Source organism: Peromyscus leucopus, chromosome 8a (genome assembly GCF_004664715.2).
Source record: "Peromyscus leucopus breed LL Stock chromosome 8a, UCI_PerLeu_2.1, whole genome shotgun sequence".
Classification (NCBI taxonomy): Eukaryota; Metazoa; Chordata; class Mammalia; order Rodentia; family Cricetidae; genus Peromyscus; species Peromyscus leucopus.
The window spans coordinates 10,025,699-10,043,953 of NC_051085.1; the positions used below are offsets into that span (position 1 = coordinate 10,025,699).

At 42.0% G+C, this 18,255-nt stretch overlaps 1 protein-coding gene across 4 annotated transcripts; it reads right to left on the minus strand.

Annotated features, from left to right (window-relative positions):
* Nucleotides 1–532: 532 nt before the first annotated feature.
* Tube1 (tubulin epsilon 1) lies at nucleotides 533–18,240 on the minus strand. 4 transcript variants are annotated; one of them, XR_005090199.1, is made up of 13 exons: nucleotides 18,123–18,240; nucleotides 17,926–17,999; nucleotides 17,188–17,240; nucleotides 14,720–14,777; nucleotides 10,372–10,487; nucleotides 8,671–8,792; nucleotides 6,280–6,467; nucleotides 5,917–6,092; nucleotides 4,872–5,012; nucleotides 3,279–3,419; nucleotides 2,763–2,937; nucleotides 1,709–1,854; nucleotides 1,165–1,245 (listed from the first exon to the last, which is right to left on the minus strand). XR_005090199.1 is itself a non-coding variant. In XM_028874833.2 (12 exons), the coding sequence occupies exons 1-12, from the start codon at nucleotides 18,145–18,147 to the stop codon at nucleotides 1,087–1,089; spliced, it is 1,428 nt and encodes a 475-aa protein (XP_028730666.1). In that variant the 5' UTR covers nucleotides 18,148–18,239; the 3' UTR covers nucleotides 533–1,086. The 4 variants fall into 4 exon arrangements, 3 of the variants coding, with proteins under 3 accessions (XP_028730666.1, XP_037056187.1, XP_037056188.1); XM_028874833.2 differs by lacking the exon at nucleotides 1,709–1,854 and having other exon boundaries at nucleotides 533–1,245; nucleotides 18,123–18,239; XM_037200292.1 differs by lacking the exons at nucleotides 1,709–1,854; nucleotides 17,926–17,999 and having other exon boundaries at nucleotides 533–1,245; nucleotides 18,123–18,217.
* Between the last annotated feature and the right edge of the window lie 15 nt (nucleotides 18,241–18,255).

Below are 18,255 nucleotides of genomic sequence, written 5' to 3' on the forward strand. Positions count from 1 at the left end.
TGGCTAGATTCTTAAAGATGATACTATAAATGTATCTATAGTCTTCATTGCCACGTTCTGAATATCAGTTAAGATTCTTCTAGGAAGGAGAAAATGGAATGTCTGTGACTATTGTTAATAACTGTATATTGCAATTTTTATACCAAATACTATAAAAAAATCTAAACTACCAATATAAAACCAAAATTAGAATACTTATTTAGCAAAAGAAACATAAAATATTAATAAACAAAGCATACAATAGATTATTTTTTCTTGAATTTTTCCCCAAAAAATTATTTCCTTGAAGGATTAAACCAACCAATGGATCAGAAATATAAATTGTAACTAAAAACATAAAAGATTCCAAAGATTATGGAGACTGGAATAATTTCCATAGATAAAGACCATTTACTACCAAATTCAGATGACGATAGCAAGCCTAGCATGTTCTGCTCGGTGTGCAAATGGTGATGTGATAAACATTTGCCTTTAAATTTTTCATTTTAAAAGTGACTGGATGTCTAAGTTGTGATTCTCTTGAATACAAACATATTATTACTCAAAGAGCAAAGCAGTCTTTTCAGTTTTATTAAAAACTACCCCCAAAGTCCTCAGACATCATACATGTGTTCTTCCATTCCTAGGACCTCCTTTTCCAGCACTTAAACAGAGTATGAAAACATAAAGCATAAATATAAAAAGATATGTACAGTCTTTCCTGAGGTGTTCACAGTGTGCAAAGGTCAGTAGAAGGAAGCCATGAGTAAAGCAAAGCAATGGGAACCACTCTTTACAGTGGCTCTCACTGTGTAGCCCAGGCTGGCCCTGAACACGCAGTCCTCCTGCATGTCAGACACACTAGGATTACATGTGTGTACCACCATGCCAGGCTCTCTCTTAATTTTGACAAATTGCTAGAAGTGATCTCACACATTGGTATAAAAAAATTATAATGAAATAGAAACCATTGTTTTAGATAAAATACTTCCTGATACTGTGAAAAACAAATTGGGCTTTCTGAATCACAGAAAATGCTGAAAGAGAAAGGGGACAAACACCAGTGTGAATCAGAACACAGTAACAATGCACTTTCAGCTTCTTCTTTCACAAGGCCACGCTCAGCCGAGGCACATCCTGCACAGGCATGCCCTTGGTGGCATCCAGGTCATTATACTCCTGTATGAGCGCTGACAGAGAGGACAGAGCATCTGAAAAAGCACCTTCCTCCATCCCATCAACGTGCAGATAGTGATGCAGGTGAGCCTGCAATGGAAACATTGAACGTTACCATCTTGGGAACTCTACAGAGCAAATACTGTTACGATTATAGGTCCCTCACCCATCCCTCCCGGGAGCTACATGCAGTTAAGGGTTGCCGGGGAAGGGGTGAGGCAGTCCTCAGTGGTAAACCCACTTGTAAGTAGCCCTGCTTAAGTTAAAGCCGCACCCATGCTCATTCAAGGACCCTAACTAATTACAGCGGGGGAACACACACACACACAAAGACACACACACAAAGACACACACACACACACACACACACAGACAGGAAGGCAGGAAGAAGACAGAAGAAGGATGGGGTTCAGCTGGAGGGGAGTAAGAGAGGAGAATGGGGAAATATGACCAAGTAGGTGCTATGTATGTAGGAAACAGCAAAAGATTAAATACATTAAAAAACCCCCACACATATAGAGCATTAAGCTCTAAACTGGAAGCAGGAACTTACGTCCAATAAATACTGTGCCTAAAGATGTGTCCACAAGCACAAGAGTGGCATGACTGACATGGGGGCAATCAACCGATTTCTGATTGGACTTGAGGCTCCCTCCATTGGAGCTGTAACCCAGGCCAAAGCCCACAACTCAGGAGGTCCTAGGACGTAAGGGACAATCTTTTGCCATTGTTCTGCTAAGTCGACAAGCTGTAAAACTGTCCATTTGTATTTCTATCCATAGAATAGTGCTGCTCTCAACGTTGGTCACAAAGGCTTTTTTTTCCCTTCCAGTGGACAATACAGAGACTAACTAGTCAAAATGCAGAGAATAATTAAGTATTGAGAACTTAGCTATAAATGGGACATCTATAGAATCCCTCTTCCTAAGCCTTGGCCTCACCGAGACTCGGGGCACACTGTAGAAGATAGTGCAGAAAGCCTGTAAGAGTCAAATATGGAGGGAGTGATGTGAGCTCGTGTTCTGGACATGGCATGGCCACTGTGCTGATGAACTCACGGGAGCTGTGGTTACCTGCACAAGATCTGCATAAAATTACACCTGCCAACAGGGTAACACGGATTGGGGAGGGGCCAATGAGGCCCCACCCCTAATGCAGAGCTACTAGCAGTTAATGTTTGCTGGGGAGGGGCGAGTCATTCTTGCTCAGTGATGCAGCCACTGGTAAATTGCCCGTGCACCAGTGAAACTCCACACTCGTGCTCATGCAAGCAAGCCCAATAACGCAGTGAGTCACTAGGAAAGAAATGAAATCAGGGGGACTTGTTGGGAAGAAGCGGTACAAAGGGAGTGTGTGTGGGGGGGACGACAGTGTGGGAAGACTATAATCAGAATACATTATACACATTTGTGAAACTGTCGAAGAATAAATGATTTCTTTTAAACACAATTAGTGTATTGCCTAAATCCTTTGAATTCATGGAATTTCTCATTTAGATTTAAAGTAGCACAGGTGAACTTCTCTTTGGTTACAACTAGTGTAACAAATATGCTGGACAACGTTAGCCCTGACTTCTAGTACCTCTTAGCCAAAGGAAGTGCAGTTACCTTTTTCTTGTAGAGCCTCATGAACCTTTCTCTCAGTTCCATGAAAGTAGGCTTCACACAGGTGTTGTTTGCTAAAGCTAATAATGAATGGGAGTGACCCACGGGCGGTACTGAACACAGGCTAGTCTTCCAGCCTTCTTGATTCCAGGAGACAAATTGAAGAGCAGGTTTTAATCTGAGGTACAAAAAACACTAAGGTAAGAACTAAGGTACTAAAAATGTCACATTACAGCAGCTCAGTCCACATCAGCAGTACAAGGACACCAGCAGAAGCATGGTTCTAACTGTGTTGTTTGGAATCTGCCACCTGTCTTTAAACTGGCAGTATTCTGTGACACTATGATGAAGCACCTTATACTTCAGTTAGTGCTTACAAAAATAAGGCTTTGTACTTAAGGAGCCACTTACCTAAGGTCACATTTTACTATAACCGGACAAAGGCTTTCTTAACTACTATGCACTATATGCACTGTCCCCTACTGTACACATGAATTATCTTAAAAATGAAAACCAAACCTTTCAATATTTCTTCGAAGATCTGAAATCTGTACGCTTCCTCTAACGATGAGGGCACAGGCGAGGTAGAGACTATGTCTGGGGTCTGCTTGAATGAGTTGGTGATCTTTACTAAAGGCATCTGAAAACATCTGGTCCAATCTACAACAGGAAAGTGCCACTGTTTACACAAAATGTATCTCTTTCTTCTAAACATAATCATAAAATAAAAATATACACTGGTATGACAGCCTCTGGATTATCTGTAGGAGAGCAGATAGAGAAAACCAGAACCAAAACAAAAACAAAAAAACCCATTAAACCCTTGACAACAGAAAAGGACACCGTGACAAGTTAGTATAGCATTTTAAAAGGTCCTTGTGGATTTTTACTAAAACACTTTAATGAAAATCAGCCACCACAAACTGTCATGATTAAATTAAAATGTTGATACAAGTATTATTGTTATCAAAATATACCAAGCAGATTACAGAGTATTTCACTGACTTTGAAATATTTAAGTTAGAGGACAAGTCAAACATGTTCCTTTTTCATTATGCTGTACTTAGAAATATAAGATTAACTTTAGATATAAAAATCCCACTACATTATAGTTTACTACTGCTGGGTGTGGTGGTGCATGCTTTAATCCCAGCACTCAGGAGGCAGAAGCAGGTGGATCTCCGAGTTTGAGGCCAGCTTGGTCTGCAGAGCAAGTTCTAGGACAGCCAGGGCCATAAAGAGAAATCCTGTCTCAAAAAATGGGGAAAAAAAAATTTCCTACTAATTTCCATTTGGTGTGTCCACACTGAAAGTGCTCACTCTCCTTAAACATGGTAAGTGCTGATGACCCAGTGAGCAATCATTGATCACCACCAATGTACCACACCCCGCTTCCCTGTTGGGATCATTACAGGATCCCTGGCAGATAAGGGTCCTAGTCACCGGCTGGCACAACTGGCCATTTGCTAGTTGCTTAAATAAAGTTTACTAACATCACTTGTAATATTCTTGAAGTACAGAATTGTTACCTTACCAAAATTTAACTGTAAAAAAGAATTTTTGAGGGCTAGAGAGATGGCTCTGTGGTGAGGAGCATTTATTATTCTGCAGAGGGCCTGAGTTCAATTCCCAGCACCCACACAGAACAGCTTACCGCACACCTCAGGGGGATCTGTTGCCACTGGCCTCTACAGGCACCTGTCCTGACACTCACATACACACCTACAACATACACTTAATTAAAAAAAAAAAATCTTAAAACAACAAGAACAAAACCCTCTGGGCTCACAAGATGGCCCAGCAGATTAAGGTGCTTGCTATTAAGCCTGGCAACCTGGGTTCAATTCCTGGGACCCCCATGATAGAGAGAACTGAATCCCACACAGTGTTCTCTGCTCTTCAAACACACCATAGCACACACAAAATAAAAATTTAAAAATATAAGATAGTAATAAAAGTGTCTTTAATTTCTCCTCTCTCATTTACAGTCTCCCCACTTGAGTTTGAAAGAACCTTTTTCTTTCAATAGTGAATACCAGTGTGAGCTTTTCAAGCTCATAATCACCGTATTAGCTGAAAGTATCTTTTTAAAATAAAATAGTTCTGCCTTACCTTCGAGGGGGAATGTTAACATCTGCCAGCGTGTACAGAGGTGTAAGGCTTGAGACAAGATAATGAAGTTGAGGGAAAGGAACCAAGTTCATGCTGATCTCATTCAAGTCCATATTAAGGGATCCCTCAAATCTTGCAGAGCTAAAAGGTCAACATCAGAACAATGAGAAACATTTTCATTCAGCAGGTTATTTTCTCAGATTCTTTGTTACACTGAGCAGAGCAGAATGGATGTTTGTGAATCACTGAAATTTACTATCATTAATAGTCATGTAGAAGGCTAATTAAGATACAATACCTAGCAATTCTTATCTCTAGATTTCTAATGTGCAAACATTTATTATACTTGTTCATTATACATGTAAAAGTATCTTTAAAATAGACTTTATATCGAGTTACACATATATAGGTCTATTACTTATTGTGGAAATTTTATTAAATTTATTAAGGGTCTGATTAATACACTCAGTCATAAAATCATAATCATAATCTTAAATGCTTGAGAAACGTGAGACCCAAGTCATGGAAACATTTTGGATCCAAGACAAAGATGTATAGATTAGTTGGTTCACAGCAGTGGCAGCATGTCTACCATGAGACTGCTTATCATGGAACTCCCACCAGTGTCCCAGGTAACATACTTGGAAAAATGCTGGCTAACCACTCCAGCACATGACAATCCCATCAAAATGAGTATTTGGGCAGCACAAATTGTCCTTGATAGGAAGAAAAAACAGACACAAAGTTGGGGAGGAGGAGGGGCTAGGAGGTTAAGTATGACCAAATCATGTTATAAGAAATTCTCAAAGAACTAATAAAAAAGCGTCAGACAAATCTGGACAAAAACAATAAAAGAAGCTCCTGCAACTTAGAACAACTAAATAAACGTGACTGGGCTGGGCCTGTAGCTCAGTGGTTCAGTGCTTGTTTCAACACGTTCCAGGGCTGGATTTAACAGTGTCCCCAAATCAAACAAAGGAATAAAACACCTAAATGTAAACATCACAAAGGCACAGTGACTATGCCAGCGTCCTGGGAGGGTTACCTTGTCAGGCTGAGGAGCAGATTGGCCACAATGTTGTTCATTGCATCAAAAGGCTTCGTGTGGCGCTTTTTAACAGCCCCCACATTTGAAGTAACTAGACTCTTAGGCTTCACAGCTGTACTCAACTTTCCAGAATTTACCACATGATCAATTTTGCTAATGATGTCAAATAAAGACTTGAGAAGAAAAATATTGGGTGAGAAACTATTAATGAATGACTTAGATGATATTTTACTAGACAAGAAAAGAAAAACAATTCAAACTTAGTCTTTCTCTTAGATGGAGAATACTGAACACGAAGGCACACAACACAGAATTAAATGTCTATAGACTATGTCTGTGAAGTCCAGTACCATTTCTTACTTGGTTGTCAATGGGCAACACACAGTCTGCGTGCTCATTCAGCTCCTTCATGGCCAGCATGCTGTTGTAAGGTGAGGTGATGACATCATCCTCGCTGGAAGGGAAAACGGCTGTCACGAATCTGTACACTTCTGGGAACTCATCTTCAAGCACCTTTAACAGAAAGGTGCCAAGTCCAGACCCCGTTCCTGAGAGTTAGAATTTGAAGAAGAAAACAAGACAAACGGTTCGAAGTGTAACCCTGAAGAGCCCACAATGCTTTAGTCGTAGGCATAACTTCCAACTCAGCGAGAGCACAGGCAGGCTGTCAGGGTTCAAGGTGAGAATCCCATCAGGCTCTGAGCACAAGTCTGGGATGGCTTTCTCTAACCTTTTTTTTGTATTTAAGTCATTAGATAACAAACTGAATATGGAAAATTCAACTAAGATAGCATCCAGTATTCCTGATAGTAAGCAACTTAAAAACCAAACCAAACCTATTTTGACAGCTTTGGTCTCAAGATGTGTTGTTGTCTCAATGACACAGGAAACTACCAAGTCATCAAGCAACTTCAAACACCCAATAAGATATGTCCACTTTGTTTACAAAGGTTCCACACATGTTATCACTGACTTATTTAAAAGCAGAAACTCTGGAGATCTCATTAATAACCTTGACATTTAAAGTCATATTCATACAAATTCAGAAAATTTTAGCCGGGCGGTGGTGGCGCATGCCTTTAATCCCAGCACTTGGGAGGCACAGCCAGGCGGATCGCTGTGAGTTCGAGGCCAGGCTGGGCTACCAAGTGAGCTCCAGGAAAGGCGCAAAACTATGCAGAGAAACCCTGTCTCGAAAAAACCAAAAAAAAAAAAAAAAATCAGAAAATTTTAAGGACTTAAAAAGTGGATCCTATAACTTAGTTCTAGTAACTAGTAATGAAGTTGGTGGGAGTGTTTTTAAGTTGAAACAGGAGAAAGTAGCAATGTGCCAAATGTAGTACAGATAAGCAGTATTCTGAATCATGTTTTACACTGTGTACAAATGCTATGTTGTTACACAAAAATTATATAAATAAAATTTATTGTGGTTAAAATGTGGAGCCAAAGCTCCCAGGTATGTCCATCAGGTGGGCCATGGGCTACATGCAGCCAACATAAACCCATTAATCTAAGACATGAAACCTTTATTCATGTGTTTCTGTAACTCTATTACCAAGTTCTTCACTGGGAACTTTGTATATAATGTGATCTTGAAAACCCCAGAATGTAGAATCTTAATCTCAGTTTTAGGAAGAAAAGTATGTTAGGATTTTTTCTTTCAAACTTTGTTAATATTACCATTTTAAAATTAGCACATTATCGTGTTTCTGTTTTATGAACAGGAGAGCAAAATACTTCCATTCCAAATTACAGACTCATGTGGGTAAACAACGCAATGTAGATCATGCTTCAAGCTCAGCAATTAAGTACCATGAAATGAGTGATTTTTAAGGAACTGACTGAAATTATTTCTTTTACACTTCAGTTTTTAGTGGAGGGAGGTGTGGGAAGGTTGAAGGTGGTTAATAGAGTATTAGTATCCTCATAATGGCAAGTCATGTAAGAACATGCCAGAAAGCTCAACTCCACTTGGGATAAAGAAACAATCATTTCTCAAAAGTGCATTCCTACTGGAATGTGGCTGAAATATTACAAGAGAATCTAAAAGTGAGAGAAAAAATTCAAAATTAAAAAAGAAGAATTGGTTAATAGTGAGTCTCACAATTTTTATATGTGTGCCCATGTTCCTCTCTGTGTCTGCTCACGCGCTGCATGTGTGTGTGCACACGGAGGCCAAACGACAATGTCAGGCATTATTCCAGTGCCATCCAGTTCTGCCTGAGACAGAGTCTCCCACTGGCCTGGAGATGGTTGTCCCGTGAGCACCAGGGCCCATTGGTCTATTTCTCCCTAGTTCTGGAATTACAAGCACGTGCCAACACAGCCAGCTTTTTTTATGTCGGTTGAGGCTCAAACTCAGGTCCTTATGTTTGTATTGTATTTTACCCACTAAGCTATCTCAGCCCCAGCTTCACAAACTTTTAAGATGAAAAGCTGAAATGTACAAACACTGCAGCATACATGCATCAGGCATATCCCACCTACATCAAGGGTCATTTGTACCCTAGGCTAGCCGTGAATGTGGCCCAACACAATGCATGAGACATGAGGTTGTTTTGTGCGCATGGTCCTTGAGCAGGAACCCTGTGGTCGACACTGTGTCTCGACGTGAAGAGGTTGGACAAGCCGGCTAGCTCAGTGACAACCCGGCTAGCTCAGTTCAGCAGGCATCAGGTCTGAAAAGAAGACTTCTGCCTGCAAACTGAATTCCCGCCGGCACGTGACTTCACTACAGGCACGGGGGCTCACCTCCCCCCATGGAGTGTATGATGAAGAAGCACTGCAGGCAGTCACAGTGCTCTGCTGACTTCCGGAGTTTCTCCAAAATCTGTTCCCGGTAAAGACTTCCAAACACTCTGTGACCCACAGCCCTGAAAATAAGAACACAGATTCAAAAATCCTTGATTTAATACTTTACGATTTTATTATTTCTACTTTAAATAAGGATTGAAGAAAAATGGGAAAACAATTCAAATTGTACTAAGAAACTATTCTTCCATGTAATAAATCCTATTTATTATAGATTATATACCAATAATTCTTAAATAGCCTTATAAGCAAACAATGAACCTTAACAATTGTTTTCTAATTTTATTTTTAAATTTTCTCCAGATAAATTATAAAAAAATAAGAATTCAGTTATAATTTTTTTTAATTTTTATTTAATCAAACTCTGAACTGCAGTGAATTTACATATTAAAAAGCAGAATGAGGTTAACAGATAACAAAATGAAACATTTCAAACTAATTTGTAAACATGAGCAAACTCCAACTTAGAATTCTCTTAGCTTGGATTTTCTATAAAGCTGTCAACAGCTTTATCTTTAACTTGTGATTAAAGGTTTTGCAAACAGGATCACTTCTAGGACCTTGAAACACTACACTGTCATTTCTTGCTACTATATTTCCTGGATTACACAATCTAGTTTAAAATAGGAAAAACTGGTCACATCACATTAACAGATGAAATGGCAAATGGCTGAAAATGATAGTGAAAAGTCTAAGTTGTCTTCACTAATCAAATCTTAGAGTATCACTATGTTACAACACAAAATAAAAATGATCTCCCAGTAAGCATTGCAGCTCGGATGGAAAGGTATCCTGGCAGCTGGAAGTCACATTGCACAACAAACCTCACATAAGATATTTATTGGGAGGGAAAAAACCAGGAGGATGGAGTAAAAAACAGCAGCAAACTGAACAGGATAGAGGGCTTATACAGAGCTTCTTGGGAAGGGGGTGGAACTTTTCCCGGTGGAGCTTTCCAGCGGGGAGATTGGTGGGATTTCATGTCCAGAGGTTGGGCTTTTTGCTCTGCAGGGTGGGGGCAGGGTCCAGCAGTTAGGGCAGTTAGAGTATTCTGTGGGTGGAACCTGGCAGTTAGAGGTCCTCGGGGAGGGGCTTACATTCCCCATTACATGCAGCTTAGTATAATACAAAGATTACATAACAAGTTCAATGCAACCAGAGAAAGGCTAGGCGGGTGGTCAGGTAGGCTCATTTCTTAAGCAACTGGCTGTCCCTGGTCTCCTGACACATGGAATGCAAACTCACGTTTTTATGAAACTATACATCTGAACTAACAATGTGCAGAGACTTAACTTTTAAGTAAGAAGAACAACAACAAATCAGTGTGAATTCTTTAACTGTTGAGGGTGTTTTTCCCCATTAAAGAGACTATATATTTAAGACAGTTTGTGCCAGCTTGGATAGGAGGATCCTGGTTTGACTTAGATCTTTCTGTTAATTCTACTGGTTAGACAAACAGAAGAAATTGAAGAATCAAGCATCATAAGGCATCATCATCAATTAATTAATTAATTACTAAAAGTGAGCAGAAAGGCTGATGCTCGTGTGTGGCAACTGCACTTTGCCTTCGCTTCAGCAGAACCTGCTAGGATAAGGCAGTGAAGACTCAACTTCTTCAAATGACATTCAGTACGTTCTCACCAATTATTTCCCGAGCCAGAAATATCCATGATGAGCTGCTTGCTATCAAACACATCTCTCAGGGGTCCTTGGAGAATTTCATTCACTACTCCTTCTTCCATGTCAATCAAAACGGCCTGGAAAGAGAAGCTAAATTTAACATCTTGTCTCTGGTAATTTATAAATTCAAGAATCCATGAGCTGTAAGTTATATTGTTCTTTTTCACAATTTAAGGCTAATTAAATTTTTTCTTTATGTAATCTAGTGTTAGAATTAAAAAGATAATTTTATACAACTCAATAAGATGGAATTAAAAAGTAGATTCTAAACTCTTAATTCTACTCCATAGGGGCCAGTAAGGGACAAAGGAACCCAATAGTCCTCTCAACTGAAGGATTTCTAACAGGGTCTTAGAAATCTAGAAGGCAGTCCTGACCAGAAAAAAAATTTCAATAAATTAGGATGTATTAATGCATTTGCTCACTAGGAATGAAAATGGAACAATTATAGCTAGAAATGTCCAGTTCAAGTGAGTTAGCTTCTAAAGCCAAGGCACTGGACAGGTGTTAGAGAGGACAAGGCCGCTTTCATTCAAGTAATGCAGTCAAATTCATTAACTCTGACTATACGGACAGGGGAGATAACCTACACTAAGAAATAAGAATATAAAAGAGAAGAGATACAGCAAATGTGAGCAGGAACGGTTTGCCAATAGGAAACGGCTCCCTCCTCCTAGTTTTCTTCTTTACTTTCCAAGGATTTAATGTGGACCATGCAAATGGTCATTCAGCATTGAAAACAAACTGGAATGTAAATAAGCTTGAATACTGTGTACCTCATGAGCTGCTCAAAATGAAAACAAATTGTTTTGAACTAATGTCCTCTCTTATCCTAGGCAGCAACAACAAATCCATTCGAGATTGGAGTGGACTGAGAAGTTTCAAAACTTTCCAAAGGCAAACACTTACACATACACAGAGTCTTAATCACTAGTTGGTCTGCTGGTGGTCTGATTCACAACATCTTTCTGAATCCCAGAGAAACTATTATAGCTCAGGAAATTGATGGGATACACTGAACTGCAATGCCTGAAGCTGCCATTAGTCAATAGAAATGGTCCAATTCTTTTCTAAGATAAATCCTAACCACAGGTCACAACCAATGCTTCAAACACTGACTGAACTGGGCTATTCAGTTTTGCCTCATCCACCACATGTGTCAACCATCTTCTGCTTCAAGTATCTGGTACCTTTATGCAGGGAAAATGCTCAAAGAATTTGTCAAACCCCAAAGCACGATTACAATAGAGGGAAAACAAACTTCCTTCTCACTGGCCAAAATGTGTTGATTCTAATGGTCCTCTGTGTTTGGGCCTACTTATTTAAAATTCATGGTCTGAAATAGCACATCCTTTTGCTCCAGCCTAGTCCATGCCATTTTTTAAACACTTTACTGACCTAACCACACAATGCTGTGAACAGCACCGTCATTTTCATTTCACACACGAGGAAACTGGCGTCTAGAAAAGTCTGATAATTGGTATAAGTACTGGTAAATGGTAGAGCTGAGACCCAAACCTCCACTGCCCAGAGGCAGACTCTTACCCACCAAATGCTATGCAAGTTTGGCATCTGCAGAGTGCTAGCTACAATGGAGTGACATTTACACACATATCAATTGCGACTTTGTATAATTCTGCTTATTTTAAGATTGTACTGCTTGTCTCTGTCAACTTGACACAAACGTAGACACATACGAGAAGAGGGAACCAGTCATAACTGAGAAATGTCTTCACAGACTGGGAAGGCCCACTACACCGTGGGTGGTGCCACTCCGGGGCAGGTGGTCCTGGATGTAAGAAAACAGGCTGAGCCGGTCAGGAGAAGCCAGTGAGCAGCTTCTGCTTCCGGGTTCCTACCTTGAGTTCCTGCCCTGACTTTCTTCGATGATGAACTATGATGTGAATATGTAAGTGAAACAAACCCTGGTCATGGTGCTTTATCACAGCAATGGGAACCCAAAGACAAAGATACACACTGGACATATAACTCCGTATGTTCTAAAGACTGTAACTATCTAATATTTTTTTTCAAAGATGTTGGGCATGGTGACACCTGGCTGTAATCTCAGCACTCAGGAGACTGAAGCAGAGTACTGGAAGATTTTTTAAATTTATTACTTTTACTTTTGTGTATGAGTGTTTTGCCTCCATGTATCATATCTGTGCATCATGTTCATGCCTAGTTCCTATGGAGGCCAGAACAGGGCATTGACTCCCCTGTAACAGAGCTGCTATGTAGATCCTTAGGAATCAAATTCTGGGTCCTCTGGAAGAGCACATTGCTTTTAACCTTGAAGCCATCTCTTCAGCCCCATGTAACTGTTTTTCTTTCCTTTTTTTTTGTTTTCTTGTTTTTTTTTTTAAACTCTTAAGATTGATTGATCTATTTATTTATTTATTAATTATATATGCAGTGTTCTGCCTGCATGGATGCCTGCAAGCCAGAAGAGGGCGTCAGATCTCATTACAGATGGTTATGAGCCACCATGTGGTTACTGGGAATTGAACTCAGGACCTCTGGAAGAGCAGTCAGTGCTCTTAACTACTGAGACCATTTCTCCAGCCCATGTTTTCTTGTTTCTTTTCTTTTTTTTTTTTTTTTTTAGGATTTATTATTGCTGGGTGGTAGTAGCACACGCCTTTAATCCTAGCACTCAGGAGGCAGAGGCAGGCGGATCTCTGAGTTCGAGGCCAGCCAGGGTTACAGAGTGAATTCCAGGAAAGCCAGAACTGTTACACAGATGTTTTATGATTGTGTGTGTATGTGTGAGTATATACATGACTGCGGGTATCCTAGGAGGCCGGGGGTGTTGGAGTCCCCAAGGCTGGAGCTGGGGGCAGCTGCTAACTGCCAGAACTAGGTCTGTGCTCTTGTCTTCTGCAAGGGCAGCAAGCATTGCTGACGCCGGCCAACTCTGCAGTCCCGACAACTAGGTTTTACGAACGTGCTCCAGTTTTTTTTTTTTTTTTTTTTTTTTTTTTTTTTTTAACATAAACCAGACTATACAGGGGTGTGTACTGATTAATTTTAGGGATTTTCAAGGATATGTTGAACAATATGCAGTTTTTACCTTAAATGCAGACATTGCACCAACAAGAGAATCTTGACTGAACGCACATGTAGGGTTACAAATTGTGTAAGATTATAATAAACATTATATTGGTCTTGTTCCAAACCACACTTGGTATGGTGCATGGACGTTTACAGCTGAGTAAACCTGTCAGCCGTGCTGGCTGCCAAGGGAAACAGCAGGCAGTGCATTTGCTGTAATTTGGGCCACAGCTGAAGGCAGATCTGACAGGATCATCCCTGTCCTAGTAACTTACGTAGCTCTTCTGAGCTTTCCTTAGACACATCAAGCCCCTGGTTTCTTCTTCCTTTGAGATTTAACTAAATGTTCAGAGTATTTTTGATTCTTTGCTTAGGCATCCCCAGTCTGCAGTCAAAACTGTTCCAGGAATACAGAAGTCTGTATTCGTTTCCAGAGCTACATGACAGTAACCAGAATACAGGATTCACAACATTCTGTGTGCCTGTTAGCCTAAGACACTACAGATAATTAGTAGTCTAGGAGATGTCTCTAAAGTTTGGGATGCCAGCTCTCTGCCCACATAACTCAGCTCGTCTTCCCCCTGTATCGGTGAGCAAGTGGGAGGTAAGGGAGCCATACTAGGCAAGGACAAAGGAGCATAATCCCATAGTCTGACTGTCACTGAGAAAGCACTTCCATTTCCTCCGCAGGAGCTGGTGGTGTTATGTGTCTGGCATAACTTGGTGCCTGGCTTCCTCCACTGCTCACTGCGTTCATCAACTGTGCTAACTTGCATGCACATGACCTCTTCCTTCAGTTGTTTCCCAGGGATATCAGAGCTCACAGAGAGATTCTTCAGGTGCCACCCTGCTGCTCGATGGTCTCTCAACCTTGAACACCACGTCTGACCCTAGCACCTCACTTCCTCATACACCACTTACACTGCCTTTCTTTTTCTTTGTGTGGTTTTGTTTTTGTTTTGTTTTTTTGAGCCTTTGTAGCCCTGGCTGTCCTAGAACCCATTCTGTAGACCATGCTGGCCTCGAACTCACAGAGATTGGCCTGCCTCTGCCTCCTGAGTGCTGGGATTAAAGGCGTGCACCACCATCATCACCACCACCACCACCACCACCGCCTCCTGGCTAACCTTTCTTTTTCTTATAGTCAAAGACTACTCACCAACAACCAGAAGGGAAAAACAAACTTGCAGAGAAACAACGAACTCAAATTTTACTGCCGTGTTACAAAGCGAGAATCCCAGAATATGTATCTTACTCGTGCTTTTAAAGAAGATATTCTTCCTCTGGAAATACTGCCGCCATCACCAACCACTCTGAAACACAAAGAAATTGAGAAAGGGTCACAAGATTTTCCAGGGCCGGTGGTGTTCACTTTCATTTCCACAAGGCAGCTCTGCCCTCCTATCACACTGGTCCAGAGGAATCAAACTCGAGTGCCAGCTCAGCAGCAGGCGCCCTGACCTGCTGAGCCAGTCTTAGTGTCTGCTCTTGTGGCGTTTCCAGTTTTGTGAGAGAAGTGAGTATCTTTCTTGTTTAAGCTACTGTTAATTAGGTTTTCTGCTGTAGCCAGATGCGTAAACTGATACAAGCATTACACACCACTCAGGCCATTTCTAGAATTTTAGTGAAAATACTACAACCTATGGATAAGCATAGTATACAGGTCAATATAGTTCACAAGACAGAGACAAGATGAGGAGCTGAGTAAACAGTTACTACAGGCCAGCAGTAAACGAACCGTAATACCCAGGCCAACTCCAAGTACCGGTCTGTTTTGCGAGACAGAATTTTGTTTAAATACAGCCATCCCCATTCGTTTATGGGCCTGTTATCCCTGAAGGCAGACGAGGACCCGCAACAAGACCTTACGCTCTGACCAGCGTCCAAGTGTTTACCATCTGGTTTTTCATGCAGCCTCTACTACCGGCGTATTTCTACCATGCTACTAAAGAGGACTGGCAGGCAGGTGCCCACAAAGATGTGGTAGGAGTTTTCACAAGGAGTTTTGGGTACCAAACCTGGGGACCAGAGGCTGTACTGACAGCACGGAGGGAAGAGCCAGACGCCCGCCCATGCCTTTCCCTCCTCTCCACACTCCAGGCTGAGGAAATCCGAAAGCTTTCAGAGAAAGCTTTACATGACAACCTTCTTAAGAAAGAAAACTCAATCTTAAGAGTCAACTATGAAATAAATTTATTTATTAACTTGCAAAGAATTTGGGTTCATTATGTTATATTTCAATTTTTTTTTTTTTTGTGTCTCTCCCAATTCTATGCCCTCTGGTCCCCAAAGCTTCCTTCCTGTTTTCATGTCACATATGACCTCTGCCCGTCTTAGTCCCGTCATGGTCTCCTATCTAGTTCCATTCAACGTTGCAATAATCGAAGATGTGGCTATCAAAAGAGGCTGTGGAAGTGGAACCAGCAAGGGAAGCACTGTAAGGAATATTACACAGACAAACCGGAGTACAAGTATTCGAGGGGGAGGAGATTGTGGGCCTCAAATCAGTGAACTGGTCTAAATGACAGCCACATCCCTATAATGACGGCTCTGCCTGCCACTATGGAATCACCTAATCCTCAATCCAACACCATGTCTCCAAACAGCCTTCTGATTAATATGTAGCTTCGGGAGCGTCCGTCCCGAAAATGTGCTGACGGTGCAAAAGGACCATCAGGTCGGAGTTCAGACTGTCCATCACTAACGATGACTTCCCACTTCTGAACCTCCTATTTCTGTGAATTTGACTCATCTGACCGTACTGGATAGCAGTGGGAACAAGTGTGAGCCGAAACACGAGACTCTGGGATTCACCAACAAAACAGACCAGACAGGTTTCCTGGGAAGGTAACAGCTCCAACACCTAGTCCACAAATTCAAACTAAATTTCTACCAAATTGGCACAAAGCCCGATATTTCTATAGTGGTCAACACAAGCCCACCACAGTTGGTTTTATAAAGCATTTTGAAAATGAGTAAACTTAACAATTTAACATGAAAAGCCCATGGGCACATCTCAAATGTCAAATTACTCTTTCAGGTAAAAGAATTATAACACATCTATCTTATATGAAACAAAAATACATGGTGTGAGCTGTTTCTACATTTGTCTTCTTTCTTTTCAGCATATTCTAAGACAGTGGTTGTCAACCGTCCTAATACTGTGACCCTTTAATATAGTTCCTCATGTGTGGTACCCCCAACCATAAAATTATTTTTGTAGGTACTGCATATCTGTGATTTTGCTGCTGTTATGAATCACAATGTACATATCTGATATGCAGGGTATCTGACATGTAACCCCTGTGAAAGGGTCACTCAACCCCGAGAGGATGCGACCCACAGGTTGAGAAACACTTGTTCTAAGGTCAAGTAATCAGCAAAATACTCTTCCATGCATTGGCCATTACTCAACACATGACACATGGTACCCTCAGTGAAAACTTCAGGTTTCTCTGATTGAAAGTTCATTTCAAAATGAATGGGGGGGGGCGGGGGCGGGGAGGAGAGGTCTCTTTAAAGTTCTTTTTTTGTTCCTTACCAAAGCCTGCTCTTTGGCAGATAAGGAAATGTGACAGGTGAGTAGGCTTTCAATCAGAAGGGCAGACAAAACCGACACCATCACAGCGGGGAACTGCTCCCGTGACCCTTCAAGGAATCCTCCCACTCTGCTGACGGGACAGGAAGGAATCACAACGCCGAGGCGGACTCTCATCCTCTTACCTGGTATCCACGTTCCTGAAAAAGCTGCTCAGCGCATCGTCATAAATTCCTTTCTAGAAACAAAGCAAACCACAGCACTGGAGTTTACTGTCTCTAAAGTCCTTTCAATTCCACTAATTCTACAAGGCTGAAAAGGCTAAGATGCGGCTCGTTGAAAGAGAAACCCAGGTCGGTTCTTCCAACTGCGTGTAAGGAGTGAAATACCAACAGAACTCCTGGCTAAATTTGAGAGAGCGGCGAGAAGTCTGCCACATAGGATTACACAGCTGGTACACCAACTGAGAATTTCCTGGGCTTCTCGATCGTTTGATGTGTTATCTATTTTATAGCGCTTTCTATAGCACCTACTGCCTTTCAAAAACAACTTTTTTAAAAAAAGGAAGACGGCTGAGAACGAGGGAAACCAAAGGACCAAACTCTTTGGCCGGTGCCTTCCGGCCTGTGACTTACAGCAACGTGAGTTTAAAAAGAAAACAAGCTGCAAGATCCTATGCAACTTATGGCCCAGGCAAAGACAAAAACGCTCCAGTGAGCTGGGGTGGGCACGGTCGTGGCCACTCTAGGGAAGCAAAGGCAGAAGGATGGCTGCAAGTTCGAGACCAGCCACGGTCTGCACAGCGAGTTCCAGCTCAGCCAGGGCCCCCGGATCGAGAGACTCAAACTTCGAGGGAACTCTGCCTGCCCTGCTGGCAGGGCCGGGGTGCCAGGCAGGGGGTCGGGGGGCTCAGGGCGGGGTACCTGGTTGACCGCGGCGTGCTCCCTCAGCGCCAGGTCCCAGAAGCAGCAGCCGATCTGGTTCCCGCACTGCCCGACTGCGGCCAGCGGCGGGGAAGAGAGAGAAGGACATTAGGAAGGGGAGCAGGTGACGGGGCTCCGCGGGGGATCCGGGGGGCCCGGGGGGCCCGGGGGATGGGGCTGGGGAGGGGGTAGCTCACCCTGGACGACCACCGACTGGGTCATCCCGCCCCGCTCGCACTCCCGCCTTCACATTCGAGCCTAAGGACGCGCTCACGAGGGGCGGCCGTAAGTCACGTCGCTGCCGCAAGGCTAGCCACCGTCGTTAAAAGC

Coding starts and splice junctions, on each gene's coding strand:
- Tube1 (XM_028874833.2), bottom strand. CDS start 18,147: ATGACCCAGTCGGTGGTCGTCCAGG. Junction 10,488..14,719: donor TATCTTCTTTAAAAGCACGA/GTAAGATACATA, acceptor TTCTCTTTCCAG/GCCGTTTTGATTGACATGGA. Junction 2,938..3,278: donor CTTCGAAGAAATATTGAAAG/GTTTGGTTTTCA, acceptor TTTGTACCTCAG/ATTAAAACCTGCTCTTCAAT.